Genomic DNA, 22500 nt, shown 5'->3' with positions numbered 1-22500 from the left:
CATTCTGTAGGTGTCAACCAATTCTGACCTTCGTTGGGTACATACAATATTACTTTAAACAATATTAATTTAAACAGTCTTTGTACATCAGTGGGTACATTCAGTATTAATTTTAAACAGTCCTCAGGTTGTGACATGTTGTTACATATTTGGCACCAAGGTATGGTCTGTCTCCTTCTCCCAGGACTAATCTTAATTTTGACAGGTCATCCAATTCCTTGAAATCTGGGGTTGTTTGGCTGAGCTTGTCAAATAATATGTTTCTTGATGTGTTGAATTTTTAATAACTTCCCTCGACAACTGTTGACACAGATGCCGCGGTAGTTATTTGGGTCTGATTTGTTTCCACTTTTATATATGGGAGAGATGAGTCCTTGGCACCAGATATCGGGAAAACAGCCTGAACGTAATATGATGTTGAATAACTTGAGTACCGCACCCTGCATCTCCATGTTGCTGAACTTGAGCATTTCATTTTTGATGTTGTCTGGACCACAGGCTTTCTTTAGGTGGAGAGATTTTGTTTTTGTGGCCAGTTCTTTCCATGTGATTGGGGAGTCTAGAGGGTTTTGGTTGTCTTTAACTGTTGCTTCTAATGTGTGGAGTTTTTCTGTGACATGATGTTGACTTGGGTTTGTTTCGTTTATTGGGATGTCTTTGTAGAGGTTTTCAAAATGTGTTCTCCAGATGTCGCCATCTTGGATTGGTAATGCTTGCAATTGTGTTGTACTCAGGTTATTCCACATTTCCCAGAATTGATTTGGATTAATGGAGTTTTCAATTTCTTCGAGTATTTTGTGGGTATAATTTTGTGTTTTGTTCCTAATGGTGTGTTTATATCTTTTGAGGGTCTCATTGTATCTAGTACGTAGGTCTGGATTGTTTGGTTGGCGATGTTTTTGGTTTGATATTTACTCTTCACTTACAATACAAAGCTTTCTCTATCTCCCTCTGCTGGTGTCTCTCTTTATCTGTGTATGAGTGTGTGTGTGTGCGTGTACGTGAGTGTGTGAATGTGTGTGTGTACGTGAGTGTGTGAATGTGTGTGTGCGTGCGTGAATGTGTGTGTGTGCGTAAGTGTGTGAGTGTGTGTGTGAGCGTGTGTAAGAGTGTGAGTGTGAGTGTGTGTTTCTGTGAGTTTGTCTCTCTCTGTCCGTCTCTGCATCGCTCTCTTTCTGTCGCGTCATCTCTATGTCTCCCTCTCATTCTCTCCCCTCACGCTCACTCTGTGCCTCTCTCACACTCTTTCTCCCTTATTACGTCCGTGAATGATTGAGACACGGACAGCAGGAGTTGAACAAAACACGTCTTTACTGATGGAAGTCAATAGTGAAACTGAAAACAACAGGGGCTCACTAGCGCCTTTTATACAGGGGTGGTCACTGCCGGTACTGCAGTCTGAGACCAGTTATTCTCTTAAAGGTACATACACAACATCCCTCACTCTCTTTCTCTTGCCCTCGCACTCTCCCTCCCCCACTCACTCTCTGTATCTCACACTTTTTCTCTCCCCCTTTCTCTCTTCCCCCTCACTTTCTCCCCCTCCCTCTATCTCTCCCCTCACACTCTCTCTCTTTCCACCTCACACATTTTCTCTCCCCCCCTCCTTCTCACATTTTCTCCCCCTCACGCTCTCTCCCCTCACACTCTTTCTCTCCCCCTCGCTCTCTCTCTCCCTCTCTCTCACCCCCTCTCGCGCTCTCCCCCTCACTCTCTCTCCCCCTCTCTCTCCCCCACACCCCCCCCCCGCCTCACTCTCAATCTCTCCCCTTTCACTCTCTTTCTGACTCCCTGGGATAAGAACATAACAAATAGGAGCAGGAGTCGGCCATTCGGCCCGTCGAGCCTGCTCCGCCATTCAATAAGATCATGGCTGATTTTCTGCCTCATCTCCACTTCCCTGCTCTATCCACATATCCCTTGATTCCCTTAATATCCAAAAATCTATCGATCTCTGTCTTGAATATACTCAATGACTGAGCCTCCACAGCCCTCTGGGGTAGAGAATTCCAAAGATTCACCACCCTCTGAGTGAAGAAATTTCTCCTCACCTCAGTCTTAAATGGCCGACCCCTTATTCTGAGACTGTGACCCCTGGTTCTAGACTCTCCAACCAGGGGAAACATCCTCCCTGCATCTACCCTGTCAAGCCCTGTAAGAATTTTGTATGTTTCAATGAGATCACCTCTCATTCTTCTAAACTCTAGAGAATATAGGCCCATTCTACTCAATCTCTCCTGATAGGACAATCCCCCCATCCCAGGAACCAGTCTGGTGAACCTTCGCTGCACTCCCTCTATGGTAAGTATATCCTTCCTGAGGTAAGGAGACCAGAACTGTCCACAATACTCCAGGTGTGGTCTCACCAGGGCCCTATATAATTGCAGTATGACATCTTTACTCCTATACACAAATCCTGTTGTAATAAATGCCAACATGCCATTTGCTTTCCTAATTACTTGCTGTACCTGCATGTTAACTTTCTGTGATTCGTGTACAAGGACACCCAGGTCCCTCTGAACACCAACATTTCCCAATCTCTCACCATTTAAAAATACTCTGCTTTTCTATTTTTCCTAACATTTCTCCACATTAAATTCCATTTGCCATGTTCTTGCCCACTCACTTAGCCTGTCTATATCCCCTTGAAGCCTCCTTGCATCTTCCTCACAACTTACATTCCCACCCAGCTTTGCATCATCAGCAAACTTGGATATATTACATTTGGTCCCCTCATCCAAATCATTGATGTAGATTCTGACTAGCTGAGGCCCAAGCACTGATCCTTGCGGTACCCCACTAGTTACAGCCTGCCAACCTGAAAATGACCCGTTTATTCCTACTCTCTGTTTTCTGTCCGTTAACCAATCCTCAGTCCATGCTAATATATTTCCCCCAATCCCATGAGCCCTAATTTTGTTTAATAACCTCTTGTGTGGCACTTTATTGAATGCCTTCTGAAAATCCAAATTCACCACATCCACTGGCTCCCCCTTACCTATTCTGTTAGTTACAACCTCAAAAAACATCAACAGATTTGTCAAACATGATTTCTCTTTCATAAATCCGTGTTGACTCTGCCCAATTCTATTATTATTTTCGAAGTGCCCTGTTACCACGTCCACAATAATAGATTCTAGCATTTCCCCTCCTACTGATGTCAGGCTAACTGGTCTGTAGTTCCCCGTTTTCTCTCTCCCTCCTTTCTTAAATAGTGGGGTTACATTTGCCACCTAGCAATCCGCGGGAACCGTTCCAGGAATCTATGGAATTTTGGAAAATGACAACCAATGCATCCACTATCTCTATAGCCAACTCTTTCAAAACCCTAGGATGTAGGCCATCGAGTCCAGGGGATTTATCGGCTTTCAGTCCCATTCATTTCTCCAGTACTGCTTTTTTACTAATACTAATATCTTTCAGTTCCTCATTCTCGCTAGACCCTTAGTTCTCCATATTTCCGGGAAGTTTTTTGCGTCTTCTTCCGTGAAGACAGACACAAAGTATTTGTTCAATTTCTCTGTCATTTCCTTATTCCCCATTGTAATTTCTCTTGTCTCAGCCTGTAAGGGACCCACATTTACTTTTCCTTTTTACTTACCTATAGAAGCTTTTACAGTCTGTTTTTATGTCTCTCACTAGTTCCCTTTCTTTATCAATTTATCAATTTCTTGGTCCTCATTTGCTGATTTTTAAAATCCTCCCAATCCTCAGGCTTACTACTCTTTTTGGCAGCATTATAAGCCTCTTCCTTTAATCGAATACTATCTTTAATTTTTCTTGTTAGCCACGGTTGGACCACTTTTCCTGTGGGGTTTTTGTGCCTTAAAGGAATGTATATTTGTTGTAAATTATGTATTAATTCTGTGAATGCTAGCCATTGCTTGTCTACTGTCATACCTTTTAATGTAGTTTCCCAATCTACCTTAGCCAACTCGCCCCTCATACCTACGTAGTTTGCTTTATTTAGATTTAAGACCCTAGTTTCGGATTTAACTAAATCACTTTCAAACGCAATATAAAATTCTATCATATTATGGTCACTCTTCCCTAAAGGCCCCTTTATACAAGGTTATTAATTAACCCTTTCTAGTTGCACAATACTAGATCTAAAATAACCTGTTCCCTAGTTGGTTCCTCAACATACTGATCTAGAAAACTATCTTGTATACATTCCATGAACTCGTCCCCCACACTATTACTGCAAATTTGGTTTGCCCAGTCTATATGTAGATGAAAGACCCCCATGATTGCTGTATTATCCTTGTTACATGCGCCTCTAATTTACTGATTTATACTCTGCCCTACAACTGCTGTTGGGTGCTTTAAACAACTCCCATCAATGTTTTCTGCCCCTTGCTGTTTCTTAGCTCCACCCAAATTGATTGTCGGAGCTAAGATCCTTTCTTGCTGCTGTCTTTATTCCATCCTTTATTATCAGGGCTACCGCATCTCCTTTTCCATTTTGCCTGTCCCTTGTAAAAGTTAAGGGGGAAAAATTCGGTTGCTTTGCGCCTCCCGTTAATGCCCTGAGAGGGCGCAAAGCAACTAGCGCCCGGGCACGGCGATGTTTGCGCCGCTCGCGAAATTGACCAGACATTTTGCGGCAGCGCTAAACACTACCGCCACGATCTCCTGCGCCCGCGGGTCGTGACGTCAGTCGAGCGTGCAATGCCCCGGACCGGATATTGAGTGGCGTCCCCTGCCTTACTACCTGCCGCTAGCAACGACAGGTTGAGGGGAATGTTTTGCAGTCGGGAAGGGACTGGGGGAGCGCTATTTAAAGACGGCCGCTTCCTGTCTTTTTTTGTCGGCGACAGTTTTGCACCACGCATTCTGAGAGAGAGAGAGACTTCTGGAGAGATTCAACACTGTGTGAAGGAGTTTTGGGGTACTGAGCAGCACTTTGCAGGTTCATTTTGATTTGACCTTCCTTGCATCGATTTAGAAGAGACTGTGGGGCTGCACTCTGAGCTCTTTCCCTGGGCCTCTCCATTGTTCTTTCCAGCAGATTTGATGTACAGGTCTCTCCAGGCCAAGATTCAAGGCTGCAATGAGCAGGATGTGGATGGAGAGCAAGATCGACCCTCCCCTTTAAGAACTGGCCGGCACCAGTGTGTCTGTGTTCCATCGCTGACTGACATCACATGAGCTTCACCAGCGCTGTGAGGTAGCGCCTCGCTCCTCGGCGTTAGCGCCTTAAGAGAGGTGTGTAGCGCCTGATTTAGCGCTCCAATCACCTCTAGAGGCCAAGTTTGCAGTCAGAGGTGATAATTAGCACCAAGCGCTAAACTTTGCGCCCGGCCAATAATTGCGCCCCAAACAGGGGCGATACCGAATTTCTCCCCCTAAGTAACGTGGAATATTTCGTTCCCAACCTTGGCCACTTTGCAACCATGTCTCCATTATAGCTATTAGATCAAACCTGCTAATTTCTATATGCACTATTAATTCAGCTATTTTGTTGCGAATGCTTCACGCATTCAGATATAGCGGCTTTAGTTTTGACTTATTTCTCTTTTTCCCCTGATGTCACCTTAGTCACTGATGCCTTATTACCTTTGTTACTCTCTCTGTCTCTTCCTGATCACTCTGCTTATTTTTACCCAAAACTCTACTCTGCTCGCGAGCCTTGACATTTCTCTCGCTGTTTTTAAATGTACTCATTCCTGAATCCTTCCGCAACACCCTTCATCAGTTTAAAGCCCTGTCTACTGCCCTCTGCTGGTATCTCTCGTATCTGTGTGTGTCTGTTTGAGACGTGTGTGTGTGTGTGTGCGAGTGTGTGTGCGAGTGTTTGTAAGTGAGAGTGTGAGAGTGAGTGAGAGTGAGAGAGTGAGTGAGAGTGAGAGAGTGAGAGTGTGTGTGAGTGTGTGTAAGTGAGTGTGAGTGTATATCTGTGTTAGTGTCAGTGTGAGTGAGTGTGTTTATCTGTATTAGAGTGTGAGTGTGTGTGTGAGTGTGAGTGTGAGTGAGTGTGTGTGTATATCTGTGTTAGTGTCAGTGTGAGTGAGTGTGTGTTTATCTGTATTAGAGTGTGAGTGTGTGTGTGAGTGTGAGTGTGAGTGAGTGTGTGTGTATATCTGTGTTAGTGTCAGTGTGAGTGAGTGTGTGTTTATCTGTATTAGTGTGTGAGTGTGTGTGTGAGTGTGAGTGAGTGTATATCTGTGTTAGTGTCAGAGTGAGTGTGTGTGTGTGTGTGTGAGTGTGAGTGTGTATATCTGTGTTAGTGTCAGAGTGAGTGTGTGTGAGTGTGTGAGTGTGCGTGATTGTAAGTGTGAGTGTATATCTGTGTTAGTGTGAGTGAGTGTGTGTGTGACTGAGTGTGAGTGTGTGTGTGTGAGTGTGAATGTGTGTGTGTGACTGAGTGTGAGTGTGTGTGTGAGTGAGTGTGAATGAGTGTGTGAATGTGTGTGAGTGAGTGACTGTGTGTGTGAGTGAGTGAGTGTGAATGTGAGTGAGTGACTGTGTGTGTGAGTGAGTGAGTGTGAATGTGAGTGAGTGACTGTGTGTGTGAGTGACTGTGTGTGTGAGTGAGTGTGAGTGTGAGTGAGTGTGTGAGTGAGTGTGAGTGTGAGTGAGTGTGAGTGTGTTCCTCTGTTCCCTATATACAGCCTGACGACCTATCCTTCTTTAACCATTGTGTTACAGTCCTGATCCTCTCTGTTCCACGAAGGATGCTAGCGGAGTCACACCACGAGGAGTACCTCTGTGCCACGATTACCTTCTGCGATACTCAAAGCCCAACAATCCTTGCCTTTTGATCCACTGGATATAAAGAGGAGTCTCGCTCAGGGTCAGGACAAAGTGTTCAGGACCTACTCTCAACCTCCCTGAATTCTTACACCTGTCGTCCTTGCGCTGGCGAGATTGATGGGCCCTCGATTGTTTAAATTCATGCTAGTATTATTTTCCCAACCCCGATTCTGCCCCCACACCAGGACGCTGTCTGTGGTTCGAGATTGCAACAGGATCTAAGCATTTAGTTGGACACTACGCAGCAGGATATGCGATCTGATGATTCATATACAGGGCGCTTAATGCTGTCCGAATTATTAATGGTGTGATAATATAACTAAACATTATGACCGTTCTGCAAGTACTGCTGAAGGCCAACATCTTCACCAGAATGATGCCGTGGGACTAAAGGGTTAAAAACGGCGGGCAGGCGGCACAGACTGGGCTTGTGTTCCCTCGAGTATAGAGGATTAAGGGCTGGTCTAATCGAGGTGTTTATTGGTGATTAAAGGATTTGATGGGGTAGAGATAGAGAGAAACTATTTCCTCTGGTGGGGGGAGTCCAGAACAAGGGGGCCATATCCTTAAAATTAGAGCCAGGCTGTTCAGGGGTGATGTCAGGAAGCACTTCTTCACACAAAGGGTTAACAGAAATCTGGAACTCTCTCCCCGAAAAGGCTATGGAGGCTGGGGGTCAATTGAAAATTTCAATACTGAGATTGAGAGACTTTTTATTGGGTAAGGGTATTAAAGGTTACGGTACCAAGGCGGGTAGATGGAGTTAAGATACAGTACAGCTATGATCGAACTGAGTCGTGGAACAGGCTCAAGGGGCTGAATGGCCTCCTACTGTCCCTGTGTAACAGGCTCAATGGGTTGAATGGGCCTCCTCCTGTTCCTGTGTAACAGGCTCGAGGAGCTGAATGGCCTCCTCCTGTTCCTGTGTAACAGGCTCAAGGGGCTGAATGGCCTCCTCCTGTTCCTGTGTAACATGCTCGAGGGGCAGAATGGGCCTCCTCCTGTTCCTGTGTAACAGGCTCAAGGGGCTGAATGGCCTCCTCCTGTTCCTGTGTAACAGGCTCGAGGGGCAGAATGGCCTCCTCCTGTTCCTGTGTAACAGACTCGAGGGGGCTGAATGGCCTCCTCCTGTTCCTGTGTAACAGGCTGGAGGGGGCGGGTTGGCCACCTCCTGTTCCTGTGTAACATGCTCGAGGGGCTGAATGGCCTTCTCCTTCTCCTATGTAACAGGTCAAGGGGCTGAATGGATCCCTAATGTTCCTATGTAACAGGCTCGAGGGGGCTGAATGGCCTCCTCTTATTCCTGTGTAACAGTTCGAGGGGGCTGAATGGCCTCCTCCTGTTCCTCTGTAAAAGGCTCGAGAGGCTGAATGGGCCTCCTCCTGTTCCTGTGTAACAGGCTTGATGGGCTGAATGGCCTCCTCCTGTTCCTGTGTAGCAGGCTCGAGGGGCTGAATGGCCTCCTCCTGTTCCTGTGTAACAGGCTCGAGGGAGCTGAATGGTATCCTTTTCCTATGTAACAGGCTCGAGGGGCTGAATGTGCCTCCTCCTGTTCCTGTGTAACAGGCTCGAGGGGCTGAATGGCCTCCTCCTGTTCCTGTGTAACAGGCTCGAGGAGCTGAATGTGCCTCCTCCTGTTCCTGTGTAACAGGCTCGAGGGGCTGAATGGCCGCCTCCTGTTCCTATGTAACAGGCTCAAGGGGGCTGAATGGCCTCCTCCTGTTCCTGTGTAACATGCTCGAGGGGGCTGAATGGCCTCCTCCTATTCCTGTGTAACAGGCTCAAGGGGCTGAATGGCTTCCTCCTGTTCCTGTGTAACAGGCTCGAGGGGCTGAATGGCCGCCTCCTGTTCCTATGTAACAGGCTCAAGGGGGCTGAATGGCCTCCACATGTTCCTGTGCAACAGGCATGAGGGGCTGAATGGCCTCCTCCTGTTCCTGTGTAACAGGCTCGAGAGGGCTGAATGGTATCCTTTTCCTATGTAACAGGCTCGAGGGGCTGAATGTGCCTCCTCCTGTTCCTGTGTAACAGGCTCGAGGGGCTGAATGGCCGCCTCCTGTTCCTATGTATCAGGCTCAAGGGGGCTGAATGGCCTCCACATGTTCCTGCGCAACAGGCATGAGGGGCTGAATGGCCTCCTCCTGTTCCTGTGTAACAGGCTCAAGGGGCTGAATGGCCTCCTCCTGTTCCTGTGTAACATGCTCGAGGGGGCTGAATGGCCTCCTCCTATTCCTGTGTAACAGGCTCAAGGGGCTGAATGGCCTCCTCCTGTTCCTGTGTAACATGTTCGAGGGGCTGAATGGCCTTCTCCTTCTCCTATGTAATAGGTCAAGGGGCTGAATGGATTCCTGATGTTCCTATGTAACAGGCTCGAGGGGTTTGAATGGCCTCCTCTTGTTCCTCTGTAAAAGGCTCGAGAGGCTGAATGGCTTCCTCCTTCTCCTATGTAACAGGTCAAGAGGCTGAATGGACCTCCTCCTGTTCCTGTGTAACAGACTCGAGGGGGCATAATGGACCTCCTCCTGTTCCTGCGTAGCAGGCTCGAGGGGACTGAATGGCCTCCTCCTGTTCCTATGTAACAGGTTCGTGGGGACTGAATGGCCTCCTCCTGTTCCTATGTAACAGGTTCGTGGGGACTGAATGGCCTCCTCCTGTTCCTGTGTAACAGGCTCGAGGGGCTGAATCGCCTTCTCCATCGCCTATGTAACAGGTCAAGGGGCTGAATGGACCTCCTCCTGTTCATGCATAACAGGCTCGAGGGGCAGAATGGCCTCCTCCTGTTCCTATGTAACAGGCTCGAGGGGGCTAAATGGCCTCCTCCTATTCCTGTGTAACAGGCTCAAGGGGCTGAATGGCCTCCTCCTGTTCCTGTGTAACAGGTCAAGGGGCTGAATGGCCTTTTCATGTTCCTTTATAAGAGGCTTGAAGGGGCTGAATGGCCTCCTCCTGTTCCTGTGTAACAGGCTTAAGGGGCTGAATAGGCCTCCTCCTATTCCTGTGTAACAGGTTCGAGGGGGCTGAATGGCCTCCTCCTGTTCCTATGTAACAGGCTCAAGGGGCTGAATGGCCTCCTCATGTTCCTGTCTAACAGGCTCGAGGGGCTGAATGGCCTCCACATGTTCCTGTGCAACAGGCACGAGGGGCTGAGTGGCCTCCTCCTGTTCCTGCGTAACAGGCTCAAGGGGCTGAATGGCCTCCTCCTGTTCCTGTGTAATAGACTCGAGGAGGCTGAATGGCCTCCTCCTGTTCCTGTGTAACAGGCTCGAGAGGTTGAATGGCCTCCTCCTGTTGCTATGTAACATGCTCGAGGGGCAGAATGGCCTTCTCCTGTTCCTGTGTAACAGGCTCAAGGGGGCTGAATGGCCCCCTCCTATTCCTGTCTAACAGGCTTGAGGGGGCGGATTGGCCACCTCCTGTTCCAGTGTAACATGCTCGAGGGGCTGAATGGCCTTCTCCTTCTCCTATGTAACAGGTCAAGGGGCTGAATGGATTCCTGATGTTCCTATGTAACAGGCTTGAGTGGTTGAATGGCTTTCTCTTCTTCCTATGTAACAGGGGCTGAATGGGCCTCATACTGTTCCTATGTAACAGGTCAAGGGGCTGAATGGATTCCTAATGTTCCTGTGTAACAGGCTCGAGGGGGCTGAATGGTCTCCTCCTATTCCTGTGTAACAGGCTCGAGGGGCTGAATGGCCTCCTCCTGTTCCTGTGTAACAGGCTCGAGGGGCTGAATGGCCTCCTCCTGTTCCTGCGTAACAGGCTTGAGTGGGTTGAATGGCCTCCTCCTGTTCCTGTCTAACAGGCTCGAGAGGCTGAATGGCCTCCTCCTGTTCCTGTGTAACAGGTACGAGAGGCTGAATGGCCTCCTCATGTTCCTATGTAACATGCTCGAGGGGCAGAATGGCCTCCTCCTGTTCCAGTGTAACAGGCTCAAGGGGGCATAATGGACCTGCTCCTGTTCCTATGTAACAGGCTCGAGGGGCTGAATGTCCTCCTCCTGTTCCTGTGCAATAGGCTCGAGGGGCTGAATGTGCTTCCTCCTGTTCCTGTGTAACAGGCTCAACGGGCTGAATGGCCTCCTCCTGATCCTGTGCAACAGGTCAAGGGGCTGAATGGCCTCTTCATGTTCCTATGTAACAGGCTTGAAGGGGCTGAATAGCCTCCTCCTGTTCCTGTGTAACAGGCTTAAGGGGCTGAATGGCCTCCTCCTATTCCTGTGTAACAGGCTCAAGGGGCTGAATGGCCTCCTCCTGTTCCTGTGTAACAGGTCAAGGGGCTGAATGGCCTCTTCATGTTCCTGCGTAACAGGCTTGAGGTGGTTGAATGGACTCCTCCTGTTCCTCTGTAAAAGGCTCGAGATGCTGAATGGGCCTCCTCCTGTTCCTATGTAACAAGCTCAAGGGGCTGAATGGCCTCCTCATGTTCCTGTGTAACAGGCTCGAGGATCTGAATGGCCTCCACATGTTCCTGTGCAACAGGCACGAGGGGCTGCGCGGCCTCCTCCTGTTCTTGTGTAACAGGCTGAAGGGGCTGAATGGCCTCCTCCTGTTCCTGTGTAACAGGCTCGAGGGGGCTGAATGGCCTCCTCCTGTTCCTGTGTAATAGACTCGAGGAGGCTGAATGGCCTCCTCCTGTTCCTGTGTAACAGGCTCGAGAGGTTGAATGGCCTCCTCCTGTTGCTATGTAACATGCTCGAGGGGCAGAATGGCCTGCTCCTGTTCCTGTGTAACAGGCTCGAGGAGGCTGAATGGCCCCCTCCTATTCCTGTCTAACAGGCTCAAGGGGCTGAATGGCGTCCTCCTGTTCCTGTGTAACAGGCTTGAGGGGGCGGATTGGCCACCTCCTGTTCCAGTGTAATATGCTCGAGGGGCTGAATGACCTTCTCCTTCTCCTATGTAACAGGTCAAGGGGCTGAATGGATTCCTGATGTTCCTATGTAACAGGCTTGAGTGGTTGAATGGCCTTCTCTTCTTCCTATGTAACAGGTTCAAAAGGGGCTGAATGGGCCTCATACTGTTCCTATGTAACAGGTCAAGGGGCTGAATGGATTCCTAATGTTCCTGTGTAACAGGTTCGAGGGGGCTGAATGGCCTCCTCCTATTCCTGTGTAACAGGCTCGAGGGGGCTGAATGGCCTCCTCCTGTTCCTGTGTAACAGGCTCGAGGGGCTGAATGGCCTCCTCCTGTTCCTGCGTAACAGGCTTGAGGGGGTTGACTGGCCTCCTCCTGTTCCTGTGTAACAGGCTCGAGAGGCTGAATGGCCTCCTCCTGTTCCTGTGTAACAGGTACGAGAGGCTGAATGGCCTCCTCCTATTCCTGTGTAACAGGCTCGAGGGGGCGGAATGGCCACCTCCTGTTCCTATGTAACAGGCTCAAGGGGCTGAATGGCCTCCACCTGTTGCTATGTAACATGCTCGAGGGGCAGAATGGCCTCCTCCTATTCCAGTGTAACAGGCTCAAGGGGCTGAATGGCCTCCTCCTGTTCCTATGTAACAGGCTCGAGGGGCAGAATGGCCTCCTGTTCCTGTGTAACAGGCTCAAGGGGGTTGAATGGCCTCCTCATGTTCCTATGCAACAGGCTCGAGTGGTTGAATGACATTCTCCTCTTCCTATGTAACAGGTTCAAGGGGGGCTGAATGCTCTCCTCCGGTTCCTATAGAACAGGCTCAAGGGGAAACATAGAAACATAGAAGATAGGAGCAGGAGTAGGCCATTCGGCCCCTCGAGCCTGCTCCGCCATTCAATGAGATCATGGCTGATCATCCAAATTCAGTACCCTGTCCCTGCCTTCTCCCCATACCCCTTGATCCCTTTAGCCTTAAGAAATATACCCAACTCCTTCTTGAATATATTTAATGTATTGGCCTCCACTGCCTTCTGTGGTAGAGAATTCCACAGGTTCACCACTCTCTGGGTGAAGAAATTCCTCCTCATTTCTGTCCTAAATGGCTTACCCCTTATCCTTAGACTGTGACCCCTGCTTCTGGACTCCCCGACCATCGGGAACATCCTTCCTGCATCTAGTCCTGTTAGAATTTTATAAGTTTCAATGAGATCCCCTCTCATTCTTCTAAACTCCAGCGAGTACAAGCCCAATCGACCCAATCTCTCCTCATACGTCATTCCTGCCATCCCTGGTATCAGCCTGGTGAATCTTCGCTGAACTCCTTCCATGGCAAGAACATCCTTCCTCAGATAAGGCAACCAAAACTGCACGCAATACTCAAGATGTGGCCTCACCAAGGTCCTGTACAACTGTAGCAAGACATCCTTGTTCCTGTACTCAAACCCTCTCGCTACGAAGGCCAACATACCATTTGCCTTCTTAACCGCCTGCTGCACCTGCATGCTTACCTTCAGTGACTGGTGAACAAGGACACCCAGGTCCCGTTACACTTCCCCTTCTCCCAATCTATTGCCATTCAGATAATAATCTGCCTTCCTGTTTTTGCCACCAAAGTGGATAACCTCGCATTTATCCGCATTATACTGCATCTGCCATGCTTTTGCCCAATCACCCAACCTGTTCAAATCATCCTGGGGTTTCTCGGCATCCTCCTCACAGCACACACGCCCACCCAGCTTTGTGTCGTCTGCAAATTTGGAGATATTACATCTAGTTCCCTTGTCTAGGTCATTAATATATATTGTGAATAGCTGGGGTCCAAAGACCGATCCCTGCGGTACCCCACTAGTCACTGCCTGCCACTTGGAAAAAGACCCGTTTATTCCAACTCTTTGCTTTCTATCTGCCAACCAGTTCTCTATCAAAGTCAATACCTTGCCCCCAATCCCATGTACCTTAACTTTACATGCTAATCTCTTATGCGGGACCTTATCAAAGGCCTTCTGAAAGTCCAAATACATCACATCCACTGGTTCTCCCTTATCTATTTTACCAGTTACATCCTCAAAAAATTCCAGTAGATTAGTCAAGCACGATTTACCTTTTGTAAATCCATGTTGACTTTGTCCGATCCTGTCACTGTTTTCCAAGTGCTCTGCTATTACATCTTTTATAATGGACTCTAGCATTTACCCCACTACCGGTGTCAGGCTTACCGGTCTGTAATTCCCCATTTTCTCTCTACCACCTTTTTTGAATAGTGGGGTAACATTAGCTACCCTCCAATCCATGGGTACTGTTCCAGATTCCATCGAAGGCTGGAAGATGATCAGCAAAGCATCAACTATTTCTAGGGCCACTTCCTTAAGTACCCTGGGATGTAGATTATCAGGCCCTGGGGATTTATCGGCCTTCAATCCCATCAATTTCCCTAACACCATTTCCCTACAAATACTGATTTCTTTCAGTTCCTCCGTTTCATCAGACCCTATGTTCCCCGACATCTCTGGGAGGTTATTTGTGTCCTCCTTTGTGAAGACAGAACCAAAATATGTATTTAATTGGTCTGCCATTTCTTTGTTCCCCATTATAAATTCCCCTGATTCTGACTGCAAGGGACCTACGTTTGACTTCACCAATCTTTTTCTCTTCACATATCTATAAAAGCTTTTACAGTCAGTTTTTATGTTCCCTGTAAGCTTACTCTCATATTCTATTTTCCCTTTCTTAATTAATCCCTTTGAGGCTTAATGGGACTCCTCCTATTCCTGTGTAACAGGATCGAGGGGCTGAATGGCCTTCTCCTTTACCTGTGTAACAGGTTCGAGGGGGCTGAATGGCCTCCTCCTGTTCCTGTATAACATGCTCGAGGGGCTGAATGGCCTCCTCCTGTTCCTGTGTAACAGATTCGAGGGGGCATAATGGACCTCCTCCTGTTCCTGTGTAACAGGCTCGTGGGGACTGAATGGCCTCCTCCTCTTCCTGTGCAACAGGCTCGAGGGGCAGAATGGCCACCTCCTGTTCCTGGGTAACAGGCTCGAGGGGGCTGAATGGCCTCCTCCTGTTCCTGTGTAACAGGCTCGAGGGGTTTGAATGGCCTCCTCCTGTTCCTGTGTAACAGACTCGAGGGGCTGAATGGGCCTCCTCCTGTTCCTGTGTAAGACTCGAGGGGGCTGAATGGACCTCCTCCTGTTCCTGTATAACAGACTCGAGGGGTTTGAATGGCCTCGTCCTGTTCCTGTGTAAGACTCGAGGGGGCTGAATGGACCTCCTCCTGTTCCTGTGTAACAGACTCGAGGGGGCTGAATGGACCTCCTCCTGTTCCTGTGTGACAGACTTGAGGGGCTGAATGGGCCTCCTCCTGTTCCTGTGTAACAGGCTCGAGGGGCTGAATGGACCTCCTCCTGTACCTGTGTGACAGACTTGAGGGGCTGAATGGCCTCCTCCTATTCCTGTGTAAGACTCGAGGGGGCTGAATGGCCTCCTCCTGTTCCTGTGTAACAGGCTCAAGGGGCTGAATGGCCTCCTCCTGTTCCTCTGTGAAAGGCTCGAGAGGCTGAATGGCCTCCTCCTATTCCTGTGTAACAGGCTCGAGAGGCTGAGAGGCCTCCTCCTGTTCCTGTGTAACATGCTCGAGGGGTAGAATGACCTCCTCTTTTTCCTGTGTAACAGGCTCAAGGGCGGAATGGCCTCCCTCTGTGCAGTATCAGTTTATCATTCTAAGATGATATGGGAATCTACTGCAAACTTGACGTCACCACAGAGAGATATTTAAGAAAGTCGTAGGATAAAAGCAGTTTAAACTGTAACGGTGCTTTAAAGACTTAAGGTAAAGGAATCAGAGGAGATGGATATTAGCACAGTGAAGGGTCATAGGCTAGGCCTGGCATCAGCAAGTATTTATTCTCTAGGAATGGGAATTCATATAGTGCCTTTAAGGTAGTAAAACGTCCCAAAGCATGTCTCAGGAGCGATTATTAAACAAAACTTGTAACCGAGCTACAAGAGACAGGTGACCACAAGACTGGCCAAAGAGGTAGGATTTAAGGAGCGTCTTAAAGGATTAGAGAGAGGGAGGAGGAGAGGTTTAGGGACGGAAATTGCACTGCCCCTTCGACAGTGCAGTGCTCCCTCAGTACTGCCCCTCCGACAGTGCGGCGCTCCCTCAGTACTGCCCCTCCGACAGTGCGGCGCTCCCTCAGTACTGCCCCTCCGACAATGCGGCGCTCCCTCAGCACTGCCCCTCCGACAGTGCAGTGCTCCCTCAGCACTGCCCCTCCGACAGTGCGGCCTTCCCTCAGTACTGCCCCTCCGACAGTGCAGCACTCCCTCAGTACTGCCCCTCCGACAGAGCGGCGCTCCCTCAGCACTGCCCCTCCGACAGTGCGGCCTTCCCTCAGTACTGCCCCTCCGACAGTGCAGCACTCCCTCAGTACTGCCCCTCCGACAGTGCAGCGCTCCCTCAGTACTGCCCCTCCGACAGTGCAGCGCTCCCTCAGTACTGCCCTTCCGACAGTGCAGCGCTCCCTCAGTACTGCCCCTCCGACAGTGCAGCGCTCCCTCAGTACTGCCCCTCCGACAGTGCAGCGCTCCCTCAGCACTGCCCCTCCGACAGTGCAGCGCTCCCTCAGTACTGCCCCTCCGACAGTGCAGCGCTCCCTCAGTACTGCCCCTCCAACAGTGCAGCACTCCCTCAGTACTGACCCTCCGACAGTGCAGCGCTCCCTCGGTACTGCCCCTCCGACAGTGCAGTTCACCCTCGGTACAGCCCTCCGACAGTGCAGCGCTCCCTCAGTACTGCCCCCCCGACAGTGCAGCGCTCCCTCAGTACTGCCCCTCCGACAGTGCGACGCTCCCTCAGTACTGCCCCTCTGACAATGCAGCGCTCCCTCAGTACTGCCCCTCCGACAGTGCAGTTCACCCTCAGTACAGCCCTCCGACAATGCAGCGCTCCCTCAGTACTGCCCCTCCAACAGTGCAGTTTACCCTCAGTACAGCCCTCTGACAGTGCAGCGCTCCCTCAGTACTGCCCCCTCCGACAGTGCAGCACTCCCTCAGTACTGGGATGGATAGTTTGGGAATGTGTAATCCTTTGAAAAGGAAGCTTTACCAAACAGGTTTTTGGGACAATTGCCACCCTCATTGTGACTTCTCCTGGGACCTAGCAACAGGGGCTGTAGGGCCATTGTTTGATTGGCTGGGCAGGGATTTACCTGTCCAATCAGGAGCCTGGGATCCCCATTCCAGCGCCCTATTTAAAGCAGTAACGGACTCGGCTCCCGGCGCCGGTTGGAAGGTCCGGCGGCTCCAGGGCGGCGATGGCGCAGATCGGGATCGGGATCGGGATCGGGATCGGGAGCAGTGCCATCAGCACCTTCACCACCTTCAGCTTCTTCCTCATGGCAGCTCATGGCAGGCACACAGCGACACAGTGCTGTAAGATGCTCATCCCTCCCTCTCACTCACTCTCTCTCTCTCCATCACTCACTCTCTCTTTCTGTCACTCGCCCTCTCTCGCTCCATCTCGACCTCTCTCTCTCTTTCTGTCTCTCTCTCTGTCTTTCTCCACCTCTCTCTTTCTCTCACGCTGTCTCCCTGTCTCTCTCTCTCTCTCACACGCTCTGTCTATCTCGCTCACTCACTCGCTCTCTGCCTTTCACTCACACTCTCTCTCATCTCTAACTTGCTCTCTCTACCTTGGTCTCTCCCTCTCTGCCCCTCCCTCTCTGCCTCTCTATCTCTCTCTCTCCGCGCTCTCTCTCTCTCCCCGCTCTCTCTCCAATTCCAATTTCCAATTAAAATGCTTTATTGGCATGAAAGTTTACAGAGAACCATATTGCCAAAGCTTACATAGCAAAAAGGTACAGTTTTCCAACATCTCTCTCTCTCTCTCTCCCCGCGCTCTCTCTCTCTCTCCCCGCGCTCTCTCTCTCTCTCCCCGTGCTCTCGCTCTCTCCCCGCGCTCTCTCTCTCTCCCCGCTCTCTCTCTCTCCCCGCGCTCTCTCTCTCTCCCCGCGCTCTCTCTCTCTCCCCGCGCTCTCTCTCTCTCCCCGCGCTCTCCCTCTCTCCCCGCGCTCTCCCTCTCTCCTCGCGCTCTCCCTCTCTCCCCGCGCGCTCCCTCTCTCCCCCGCGCGCTCTCTCTCTCCCCCGCTCTCTCTCTCTCCCCGCTCTCTCTCTCTCTCCCCCGCTCTCTCTCTCTCTCCCCGCGCTCTCTCTCTCTCCCCGCGCTCTCTCTCTCTCCCCGCGCTCTCTCTCTCTCTCCCCGCGCTCTCTCTCTCTCTCCCCGCGCTCTCTCTCTCTCTCCCCGCGCTCTCTCTCTCTCTCCCCGCGCTCTCTCTCTCTCTCCCCGCGCTCTCTCTCTCTCTCCCCGCGCTCTCTCTCTCTCTCCCCGCGCTCTCTCTCTCTCTCCCCGCGCTCTCTCTCTCTCTCCCCGCGCTCTCTCTCTCTCTCCCCGCGCTCTCTCTCCCCGCGCTCTCTCTCTCTCCCCGCGCTCTCTCTCTCTCCCCGCGCTCTCTCTCTCTCCCCGCGCTCTCTCTCTCTCCCCGCGCTCTCTCTCTCCCCGCGCTCTCTCTCTCTCCCCGCGCTCTCTCTCTCTCCCCGCGCTCTCTCTCTCTCCCCGCGCGCTCTCTCTCTCCCCGCGCGCTCTCTCTCTCCCCGCGCGCTCTCTCTCTCCCCGCGCGCTCTCTCTCTCCCCGCGCGCTCTCTCTCTCTCCCCGCGCGCTCTCCCTCTCTCCCCGCGCGCTCTCCCTCTCTCCCCGCGCGCTCTCCCTCTCTCCCCGCGCGCTCTCCCTCTCTCCCCGCGCGCTCTCCCTCTCTCCCCGCGCGCTCTCCCTCTCTCCCCGCGCGCTCTCCCTCTCTCCCCGCGCTCTCTCTCTCTCTCCCCACGTGCCCTCCCTCTCTCCCCGCGCTCTCTCTCTCCCCGCGCTCTCTCTCTCTCCCCGCGCTCTCTCTCTCTCCCCGCGCTCTCTCTCCCCGCGCTCTCTCTCTCTCCCCGCGCTCTCTCTCTCTCCCCGCGCTCTCTCTCTCTCCCCGCGCTCTCTCTCTCTCCCCGCGCTCTCTCTCTCTCCCCGCGCTCTCTCTCTCTCCCCCGCGCTCTCTCTCTCTCCCCGCGCTCTCTCTCTCTCCCCGCGCTCTCTCTCTCTCTCTCCCCGCGCGCTCTCTCTCTCTCTCCCCGCGCTCTCCCCCTCTCTCTCTCCTCCGCGCTCTCTCTCTCTCCGCGCTCTCTCTCTCTCCGCGCTCTCTCTCTCTCTCCGCGCTCTCTCTCTCTCCGCTCTCTCTCTCTCTCTCTCCGCGCTCTCTCTCTCTCTCTCTCTCCGCGCTCTCTCTCTCTCTCTCCCGCGCTCTCTCTCTCTCTCCCCTCCGCGCTCTCTCTCTCTCTCTCCCTCCGCGCTCTCTCTCTCTCTCCCCGCGCTCTCTCTCTCCCCGCGCTCTCTCTCTCTCCGCTCTCTCTCTCTCCGCGCTCTCTCTCTCTCTCTCCGTGCTCTCTCTCTCTCTCTCCGCGCTCTCTCTCTCCGCGCTCTCTCTCTCTCCTCTCTCTCTCCGCGCTCTCTCTCTCTCTCTCCCCGCTCTCTCTCTCTCTCTCTCTCTCTGCGCTCTCTCTCTCTCTCCCCCGCGCTCTCTCTCTGCGCTCTCTCTCTCCCCGCGCTCTCTCTCTCTCTCTCGCCCCGCGCGCGCTCTCTCTCTCCCCGCGCTCTCTCTCTCTCTCCCCGCGCTCTCTCTCTCTCCGCGCTCTCTCTCCGCGCTCTCTCTCTCCCGCGCGCCTCTCTCTCTCTCCCCGCGCTCTCTCTCTCTCTCTCCGCGCTCTCTCTCTCTCTCCCCGCGCTCTCTCTCTCTCTCCCCGCGCTCTCTCTCTCTCTCCCCGCGCTCTCTCTCTCTCTCCCCCGCGCTCTCTCTCTCTCTCCCCGCGCGCTCTCTCTCTCTCTCCCCGCGCTCTCTCTCTCTCTCTCCGCGCTCGCTCTCCGCGCTCTCTCTCTCTCTGCGCTCTCTCTCCCCGCGCTCTCTCTCTCTCCCCGCGCTCTCTCTCTCTCCCCGCGCTCTCTCTCTCCCCGCGCTCTCTCTCTCTCTCCCCCGCGCTCTCTCTCTCTCTCCCCGCGCTCTCTCTCTCTCCCCGCGCTCTCTCTCTCTCTCCCCGCGCTCTCTCTCTCCCCCGCGCTCTCTCTCTCTCTCCCCGCGCGCTCTCTCTCTCTCCCCGCGCTCTCTCTCTCTCTCCCGCGCTCCTCTCTCTCTCCCGCTCTCTCTCTCTCTCTCCCCGCGCTCTCTCTCTCTCTCCCCGCGCTCTCTCTCTCCTCTCTCTCCCCCGCGCTCTCTCTCTCTCTTCTCTCCCCGCGCGCTCTCTCTCTCTCCCCGCGCTCTCTCTCTCTCTCCCCGCGCTCTCTCTCTCTCTCCCGCGCTCTCTCTCTCTCTCCCCGCGCTCTCTCTCTCTCTCCCCGCGCTCTCTCTCTCTCTCCCCGCGCTCTCTCTCTCTCTCCCCGCGCTCTCTCTCTCTCCCCGCGCTCTCTCTCTCTCTCCCCGCGCTCTCTCTCTCTCTCCCGCGCTCTCTCTCTCTCTTCCCGCGCTCTCTCTCTCTCTTCCCGCGCTCTCTCTCTCCCCGCGCTCTCTCTCTCTCCCCGCGCTCTCTCTCTCTCCCCGCGCTCTCTCTCTCTCCCCGCGCTCTCTCTCTCTCTCCCCGCGCTCTCTCTCTCTCCCCGCGCTCTCTCTCTCTCCCCGCGCTCTCTCTCTCTCCCCGCGCTCTCTCTCTCTCCCCCGCGCTCTCTCTCTCTCCCCGCGCTCTCTCTCTCTCCCCGCGCTCTCTCTCTCTCCCCGCGCTCTCTCTCTCTCCCCGCGCTCTCTCTCTCTCCCCGCGCTCTCTCTCTCTCCCCGCGCTCTCTCTCTCTCCCCGCGCTCTCTCTCTCTCCCCGCGCTCTCTCTCTCTCTCCCCGCTCTCTCTCTCTCTCCCCGCGCTCTCTCTCTCTCCCCGCGCTCTCTCTCTCTCCCCGCGCTCTCTCTCTCTCTCCCCGCGCTCTCTCTCTCTCTCCCCGCGCTCTCTCTCTCTCTCCCGCGCTCTCTCTCTCTCTCCCCGCGCTCTCTCTCTCTCTCCCCGCGCTCTCTCTCTCTCTCCCCGCGCTCTCTCTCTCTCTCCCCGCGCTCTCTCTCTCTCTCCCCGCGCTCTCTCTCTCTCTCCCCGCGCTCTCTCTCTCTCTCCCCGCGCTCTCTCTCTCTCTCCCCGCGCTCTCTCTCTCTCTCCCCGCGCTCTCTCTCTCTCTCCCCGCGCTCTCTCTCTCTCTCCCCGCGCTCTCTCTCTCTCTCCCCGCGCTCTCTCTCTCTCTCCCCGCGCTCTCTCTCTCTCTCCCCGCGCTCTCTCTCTCTCTCCCCGCGCTCTCTCTCTCTCTCCCCGCGCTCTCTCTCTCTCTCCCCGCGCTCTCTCTCTCTCTCCCCGCGCTCTCTCTCTCTCTCCCCGCGCTCTCTCTCTCTCTCCCCGCGCTCTCTCTCTCTCCCCGCGCTCTCTCTCTCTCCCCGCGCTCTCTCTCTCTCTCCCCGCGCTCTCTCTCTCTCTCCCCGCGCTCTCTCTCTCTCTCTCCCCGCGCTCTCTCTCTCTCTCCCCGCGCTCTCTCTCTCTCTCCCCGCGCTCTCTCTCTCTCTCCCCGCGCTCTCTCTCTCTCTCCCCGCGCTCTCTCTCTCTCTCCCCGCGCTCTCTCTCTCTCTCCCCGCGCTCTCTCTCTCTCTCCCCGCGCTCTCTCTCTCTCTCCCCGCGCTCTCTCTCTCTCTCCCCGCGCTCTCTCTCTCTCTCCCCGCGCTCTCTCTCTCTCTCCCCGCGCTCTCTCTCTCTCTCCCCGCGCTCTCTCTCTCTCTCCCCGCGCTCTCTCTCTCTCTCCCCGCGCTCTCTCTCTCTCTCCCCGCGCTCTCTCTCTCTCTCCCCGCGCTCTCTCTCTCTCTCCCCGCGCTCTCTCTCTCTCTCCCCGCGCTCTCTCTCTCTCTCCCCGCGCTCTCTCTCTCTCTCCCCGCGCTCTCTCTCTCTCTCTCTCTCCCCGCGCTCTCTCTCTCTCTCTCCCCGCGCTCTCTCTCTCTCCCCGCGCTCTCTCTCTCCCCCGCGCTCTCTCTCCCCGCGCTCTCTCTCCCCGCGCTCTCTCTCTCTCTCCCCGCGCTCTCTCTCTCTCTCCCCGCGCTCTCTCTCTCTCTCCCCGCGCTCTCTCTCTCTCTCCCCGCGCTCTCTCTCCCCGCGCTCTCTCTCTCTCTCCCCGCGCTCTCTCTCTCTCTCCCCGCGCTCTCTCTCTCTCTCCCCGCGCTCTCTCTCTCTCTCCCCGCGCTCTCTCTCTCTCTCCCCGCGCTCTCTCTCTCTCTCCCCGCGCTCCCTCTCTCTCTCCCCGCGCTCTCTCTCTCCGTCTCCGCGCTCTCTCTCTCCGTCTCCGCGCACTCTCTCTCTCTCTCCCAGCTCTCTCTCTCTCTCTCCCCGCGCTCTCTCCCGCGCTCTCTCCCCGCGCTCTCTCTCTCTCCCCGCGCTCTCTCTCTCTCCCCGCGCTCTCTCTCTCTCCCCGCGCTCTCTCTCTCTCTCCCCGCGCTCTCTCTCTCTCCCCGCGCTCTCTCTCTCTCCCCGCGCTCTCTCTCTCTCCCCGCGCTCTCTCTCTCTCCCCGCGCTCTCTCTCTCTCTCCCCGCGCTCTCTCTCTCTCCCCGCGCTCTCTCTCTCTCCCCGCGCTCTCTCTCTCTCCCCGCGCTCTCTCTCTCTCCCGCGCGCTCTCTCTCTCTCTCCCCGCGCTCTCTCTCTCTCTCCCCGCGCTCTCTCTCTCTCTTCCCGCGCTCTCTCTCTCTCTTCCCGCGCGCCTCTCTCTCTCTCTCCCCGCGCTCTCTCTCTCTCTCTCCCCGCGCTCTCTCTCTCTCTCTCCCCGCGCTCTCTCTCTCTCTCCCCGCGCTCTCTCTCTCTCTCT

General features: G+C 53.6%; 1 protein-coding gene across 2 annotated transcripts in view; it reads left to right on the top strand.

The window, feature by feature from the left end:
* The first annotated feature begins 16859 nt into the window (after window positions 1-16859).
* LOC147092120 (uncharacterized) overlaps window positions 16860-22500 on the top strand; it is a 95392-nt gene continuing 89751 nt past the window's right edge. The window contains exon 1 of one of the 2 annotated variants that reach the window (XM_085975850.1): window positions 16860-17037. In XM_085975850.1, coding sequence (XP_085831976.1) covers window positions 16920-17037 — 118 coding nt within the window. In that variant the 5' untranslated portion in view covers window positions 16860-16919. The remainder of the gene's footprint in view (window positions 17038-22500) is intronic. The other variant, XM_085975849.1, reaches the window with a different exon arrangement.

The sequence above is a fragment of the Somniosus microcephalus genome, unplaced genomic scaffold, assembly GCF_052327205.1.
Source record: "Somniosus microcephalus isolate GS21.2 unplaced genomic scaffold, FLI_Smic_1.0 unresolved_chr2, whole genome shotgun sequence".
Lineage (NCBI taxonomy): Eukaryota > Metazoa > Chordata > Chondrichthyes > Squaliformes > Somniosidae > Somniosus > Somniosus microcephalus.
Note: the sequence above shows the minus strand (reverse complement) of the source record. Positions and strands in the feature narration are given on the sequence as shown.